The sequence below is a fragment of the Eucyclogobius newberryi genome, unplaced genomic scaffold (genome assembly GCF_026437365.1).
Source record: "Eucyclogobius newberryi isolate DKJ021-1_F unplaced genomic scaffold, fEucNew1.0.hap1 SCAF_9, whole genome shotgun sequence".
Lineage (NCBI taxonomy): Eukaryota > Metazoa > Chordata > Actinopteri > Gobiiformes > Gobiidae > Eucyclogobius > Eucyclogobius newberryi.
Genome location: NW_027316532.1, coordinates 32866920 through 32873583, shown reverse-complemented (window position 1 = coordinate 32873583; position 6664 = coordinate 32866920). Strand labels below are relative to the sequence as shown.

The following is a 6664-nucleotide window of genomic DNA, read 5'->3' as shown; positions in this document are numbered from 1 at the left end:
ATATATATATATATATATATATATATATATATATATATATATATATATATATATATATATATATATATATATATATATTTAAAAATACTTATGTGGTGCCAAAACTTACAGTTACAATTATAATAAAACTAAATGTAATAAAATAGGCTTTAGGCCAATCAAGATCAGGTAAGAGATGAGGAGATGAAGGTCAAAGATGAAATTGAGACTAAACATTTTATAGTTCAGTATAGTCTGGATATATTGATAAATAATAATTACCATAAATGATACATTAAGATTATTACTTAAAGCATCTGCTTGTGTATGATTAATAATCGAACATGTGTTACGGGTTGGTAACTGTTTTTGGCTTAGTAAATGATTCATAAATAAAAGCTTAAGCGTCTCAGTCTTGATAATCACCCCCAGAAGAATATTAGATGAATCCTAAAGTGGTCACTAAAGTCCTGCTCTCGGATGGGACCCTTGATGGGACCCTTGATGGGACCCTTGATGGGACCAGCAGAAGGGGGCGAGGCAGCTGCGGAGGACAGCGCTCTGATTGGTCCACAGGCAGAGCGCGTGCGTCCCACCACGCGCTGTTTAAAGGCCGAGACATGGCAGTGCATCTCCTCATCTTTCTCCACATCTGAGACCGAGCCCAGCCTCACCGGGACCGGGACATGATCCACACACACCGGGACGCGCTCAGGACACGCGACATGATCCGCGCCCATAGGATTTTTAATCACATTTAAAACATCCAGAGGGAACTTACTCTGTGGATACTGGACATATTTAGTCTCGGGAAACGGACAACAGAGGTAAGTTTGTACCTTGTTCAACTGTCAAAAGTATGGTTCAGAATGTTTCATTTAACTTCTACTCGCCGATAGTCATCATTATACAAATGTGTTTTTATGTTTGGAATGGATGGATGAAATGGGATGGGAATCAATGTTTTCCTTTGTATATGTTTTCCTTTTGTAAAATGTTGGCATTTTAGAATGTTTGAGACTGCACCATTTTGTCCAAAATCACATCATGCTAAATTATGTTAAATAAAAAAGGCCTAATATATTCTTATTGTGCCAACACGATAAGACAGTTGTAACCCTGCAGCTGCTGGATTAATCTCTATTTAAAATGATCCTATGTGTTAGTTTGGAGAAGCTGCAGAAAAGCCAAACGCTCTGGCCCCAGGACAGTCTTTAGTAAAAGCTTTAACTCATACATCCACGGCAATTAGCATAATTAGGCTTAAAGCTGAGCCCAAGGCTGTGACATTGTCCTGAGAGAAGAGCATTCTGTTGAATTTTAAGTTGCCCACAATACACATATCTACAAGAGGCTCCTTTAAAATAATGCAGAGAAGTCACAAGAAGAAAGAAAAAGCAGTAGCTGCGTAAGGCACAGAGCAGCTTTCACGTGCCAGGCCGGGCGTGATGATAAATTAATTGCCCTGTAGTTGAGAGCTATTTGCACCACATTAGACAGGGCTCCACCGGGGACGCGCGTGCATATTTCACCCCGGTCCCTCCTGTCTCCCGCCTGCAGGCACCTGACACCGGCCCGGGACCCGCCACAGATTGAAATAAACGGCCTCAATTTGAGTCAGTCGCTCAAACAGCAAAATAAATATTTGGATCCTCCAGAGAGCAGTGCTGTCACAAACGTGAACCTCAGTGAACTATGTTACATTTGATATCGGAGCCATTATTATTTCAGATTAATGGATACAAAAAACACACTTCTATTTGTTTTTATAGAAATAATTATATTGATATCGCTTTGAATTATAATTTATTAGCACTAACATCACACTAAAATAATTGGTTAGTCATTCTCCAGCAATTTTCTGTTGAATTTAAATAATTCAACACATTTCTTTCCTCAATTCAGATTCTAATGATTGATTAAATGTAATTATTATTTAAAAGGTGTAGGCTATAGGCTGTTATTTCAACACATTCAGTCGCAACGTGTCGGCTTATACGTGTCAATTTAGTTTTCTTGCTTCTAATTTATTTAGAATGACTGAGGTTTACCTGTTGCTTCCCGGTCTTAATTATGAATAAAACAATGCAGTCATATTTATTTTCATCCTGGCCCATTGTGTATTTTTTAATATGGGCTTATTCCTTTTCTCATTTATTTCGCTGACATAAACAGTTGTCTCTTGTTTCTGTCTCAGACCTGAACGATGCAGCACTACGGGGTGAACGGCTACTCGCTGCACGCCATGAACTCACTGAGCGCCATGTACAATCTCCACCAGCAGGCGGCGCAACAAGCCCAACACGCGCCCGACTACAGACCGTCGGTGCACGCGCTCACGCTGGCGGAGAGACTGGCTGGTAAGAATCAGTCACTCATCTATTTCTCCCTTTTAAACTGCCATTAACGTCAACCACAATAACTTCCAGAACTTCAATTAAACTTATTTCTTTCTTCTCAACGGCTGCACATTTCAAGATATCATCCTTGAGGCCCGCTATGGCTCCCAGCACAGAAAGCAGCGTCGCAGTCGCACCGCCTTCACCGCGCAGCAGCTCGAGGCTCTGGAGAAGACTTTCCAGAAGACGCACTATCCAGATGTAGTGATGAGGGAGAGGCTGGCCATGTGCACAAACCTGCCTGAAGCTCGTGTGCAGGTACAGCTGAGGAAGCAACACTCAAACATCACCTTTATAATAAGATCAGACCGGGTATTGCCCAAGAAAAGAAAAAAAAACATATTTTTTTTGACTATAATATGCAATTTAAGTATTTGTTTAGTTTGGAGACAACTCTCTTCATGTTTTTGTATTTTATCCATGATTTAGTCTCCTTATAGACCTGGTTTAGTCTAATTGTATCATATTTATAGACATAATTTAGTTGTAATGTAGTCCGGTTTTAGATCTGGTGGTACTATTTACTTGGTGTGAAAATTTGGAATAAGATTGACAAGCCCTTTATTTTTTACATTGGTCAAATTTGTTGTATTTGATTATGCCAGGCCTATTAAAAGGGTTGAATTCTTTAAAATATGTCTGAATAAAATCATCAATGCCATTTCCAGAAACAGGGATTTCATGGTTCATGACTAATTTCTTCTAGGTATATTTTATTACCGGCAAAATTCCCCACCTTTTTACTGTAGGGGCAGGTGTGTAACAGTCAAACGTTTCATCATAATTAAACATATATATTGACGTCCTGTAGGTTTGGTTTAAGAACCGCCGAGCAAAGTTCCGTAAGAAGCAGCGCAGCCTTCAGAAGGAGCAGCTCCAGAAGCAGAAGGACGCATCCGGATCCACAGAGGGTTCAACAGAGGATCCTAAAAGTGACACCGCTGACACCACCCAAGCTCCCGAGTCCCGCTCCCCCCCTGCCCCCTCCACCACCTCGTCCTGTCACTCAGACGCTGACAGACTGGCAGCAGCTCAAGTGCAGGCAGCGGAGATGAGCGTGGAAGTGAACGTCACCTCCCCGGAGCCATCGGACTGCGAGTCAGCAGCAGAAGATAATGCTGACAGAGAAGAGGACGCCGCGAGAGGGGAGACCAGGGTGAAGACCAGGGAGGAGCTGCAGGGGGATGAGGGGCCTCAGCCGGGGAGCAGCTCTCCGTCCTGCAAACGCCTCAGTTCAACAGCAGGTGAGACTGTGCTAACGCAAACAGAAAAGCCTCCTGGAAGAGCACGTGACACAGCTTTGGTGCAAGTTCAGGATCAGCAGTAGGTTATGTAGTTGTAATCATTATCTAGGCAATATAGACTGTAAATAAATATACAAAAAGACCTCTTATAACAAAGACAGTGGCATTATTATATGAAAAAGAATAAATCATTTCAGATTATCATCAATAATACATTTCATCTTCTAAAATTATCATTAGTTGATGTCCTGATCAACAGCCCAGTTTCAATCATTATTCTTTTCTCCTTCCTATCAAACTTTTAAATATTCAAGGGTTTCAGTTTACTCTTACTGTATTAGGTTACATCTTGATCATTTTTCATAATTCAAAATATTTCATAATTTTGTTTTAAATTGTCAATGGTCCCATGGATTGCAAGATTTTTAAGTATTTTACAACATTTATTTGACTAAAATGACAGAACAGAATAAAAAGACCAAACTCTCTAAACCTGTGACACCTCGCTTCTCTTTGCTCCTCAGACTCTCCCCTCAGCTCTCCGTCCCTGCCCTCCTCCAGCGGTGTGTCCAGTGGTTTGGTGACGAGTAACTCCTACGCCTCATCCCCTCTCAGCCTATTCCGGCTTCAGGAGCAGTTCCGGCAGCACATGGCGGCCACCAACAACATGGTACACTACCCATCGTTTGACATGAGTGCGCCCTCCTCCCTGCCCTACCTGGGGATGAATGTCAACATGCCGGCGCCCCTGGGATCCCTGCCCTGTCAGTCCTATTATCAGACCTTGTCCCAGGCTCAGCAGGTGTGGAACAGCCCACTGTTGCAGGCAGCTCCAGGAAGTCTCCCAGGAAGTCTGAACAGTAAGACCACGAGTATCGAGAACCTGCGCATGAGGGCCAAGCAGCACGCAGCATCACTGGGACTGGACACGCTCCCCAACTGAACCTGCTCATGTCCACGGCACTGGTTTAAAGAGCACTCCACCGTTTCACACTATGGCCTCAAAAAAAGAAACACAATTGACAAAATATTACATGAAGTCCACTGTTTACATTAAGTTTACCACAAAATTACTTCAACCACATCCGCTTATGACATATTGAAGCTGACAGACAATGAACAGTGTTTTTGTCATGGATCTTGCAAGAAAGAGTCACAGCTCACAAAAGAAGAAAAACAATGACAAAGTACATATAGTATACATAAGTATATAAAAGCTGAAACAACTCTGTGAACTGTGCATGCATGCATGGATTACAGCTATAAAGGGCAGCAGTCGATCACACTGGCCATACCAGGTACTGATTCACTGGAAAGGACAGGTTGAGGAAGAGCTCATTAACACTGTAAATACAATATTTCTGTACACCTGTATTCTACATCTACTGCACACAAGGTTGAAATCATTCCATGTCTTATTTTGTGGAAAGAAAAATATTTATTATTTTGCTTACTCAAAATGATGGCTGAAAAAGAAGCATCCTCTATGAGAATAGAAGAACATTAATGAACACTGAAGGCTTTTGTCTGAAGTTATGTAAAATATTGTTGTAAATTTATTGTAAAATGTACTTCAGAATTGTTTTAAATGTGAGTAATTTATCATAAATGCAAATGAATAAACTGCAAATAAAACTGAGAATGTCTTTGTTAGTTTATTATCAGGTATGAGACCTAAATCAAACATTTGATGTGTCATTCCATTATTACCAAGAAGTGTGTACTGAAACCAGGTATATTTGTTAATCTGACAGCTTTAACCTTTCAGTTATTCCTCGGCTTGCAAGTGTTGGACATGTGGGCATCTTGAGCTGTAAATAATTTCGACACAGGAGGCCTCTTAAAGCAGCACAGGGGAGCACTTGTTCAGCTTCAACAGAATCTAATCTTAAATGAAATGAGTGACACACAGTGTCAGGCTGTAACACCCCCAGGCCCCCCCCCCTCGCCCTGTCAGGCAGGGTTTGGCTGCACCGAAACAGAACGCCTTGCCATAAGAAGATTACCTTTGGTTGGGATATCGATGGATTAAGTAAGAATAGAATGAGATGAAATAGAACTGAAAGGGCTCTTCAAGTTAGCAAAGTTGAGACACCTGTTTTCTCCTGGAGTTTCCTGCTTTTTACCACATTATAAAGAGAATATAATTTTAGGCAAGAAAAGGGAAGCTTATCCTTAATTGAAAACATATGTCACTATTAAAATAAAAATAAAATACAGTAAAAGCTGCACATTGTCAACAGAGTAAAGGCATTCAGTTGCATTGTCCAAATACCCTGCACATGTGAGCTGGCTCTTCCCAAAGACAGCAGGAGTAAAGGGGAATGTTGTGGCTGTACGAGTGTGTCTTTGGCAGCTAAGCTGCTGAAGGTTTCCAGGAGCTCTTTGATGTGTATCTGGGCAATGCACTATAAGAGGGATTTTCCTCGTTGACAGCTCAGAGAATGTGAGGAGGAATTGCGATGCCAGCGGTCCAAAAGAATGCTAGAAACAGGATTAGGATCATATTCTGGCAGCTCCTGTCACTTCATCAATGGGCTAAGGTTTCCTCAGTGACAGCCCTCCTTCTCTGCCCGGCTAAAACCTTTATTGGGACCATAAAGGGGTGAGAGAGGGGAAAAACAATGATTGAATGGTGTGCTATGATTTCTGTGCTGGGTTTGCTCTCAGGCCTTTGTGTTGGGAGGTCTGGGGGGGTGGCACAGATTTGGGAGGCGGGGAAGGTCATGGAGATGAGAAAGGGGGGACTATGTGAGGGGGGGTGACGGTGGAAGTTTTACATCCAAATCCCCTCAGTGAAGCATGTGGCTCTACACTAAAGTGAACCACAGAGTCCCCCTGGCCAGCAGCAGGTGGAGTCACACAGTAAGTGCAGTACCTTTTAACTGCAGACCACATGGAAATGATCATTCTTAGAAAATGAATGTTTTTACACTGGGTGGTCCGAACAGAACTGCAGCCTTTTCTTTATTGTGTAACTGCAGTTTGCTCACCTATGTGAAACAATTGTAGTTTTAATTGTTGACGACATGTTATATAATG

General features: G+C 41.8%; 1 protein-coding gene across 1 annotated transcript; it reads left to right on the top strand.

Annotated features, from left to right (window-relative positions):
- The first annotated feature begins 2174 nt into the window (after nucleotides 1-2174).
- LOC140354248 (diencephalon/mesencephalon homeobox protein 1-A-like) lies at nucleotides 2175-4792 on the top strand. Its single transcript, XM_072439197.1, has 4 exons — nucleotides 2175-2339; nucleotides 2458-2636; nucleotides 3190-3622; nucleotides 4147-4792. Exons 1-4 carry the CDS (start codon nucleotides 2186-2188, stop codon nucleotides 4563-4565), a joined length of 1185 nt encoding a protein of 394 aa, XP_072295298.1. The 5' UTR covers nucleotides 2175-2185; the 3' UTR covers nucleotides 4566-4792.
- The last annotated feature ends 1872 nt before the right edge of the window (nucleotides 4793-6664 follow it).

Coding starts and splice junctions, on each gene's coding strand:
- LOC140354248 (XM_072439197.1), top strand. CDS start 2,186: ATGCAGCACTACGGGGTGAACGGCTACTCGCTGCACGCCATGAACTCA. Junction 2,637..3,189: donor TGCCTGAAGCTCGTGTGCAG/GTACAGCTGAGG, acceptor GACGTCCTGTAG/GTTTGGTTTAAGAACCGCCG. Junction 3,623..4,146: donor ACGCCTCAGTTCAACAGCAG/GTGAGACTGTGC, acceptor TTTGCTCCTCAG/ACTCTCCCCTCAGCTCTCCG.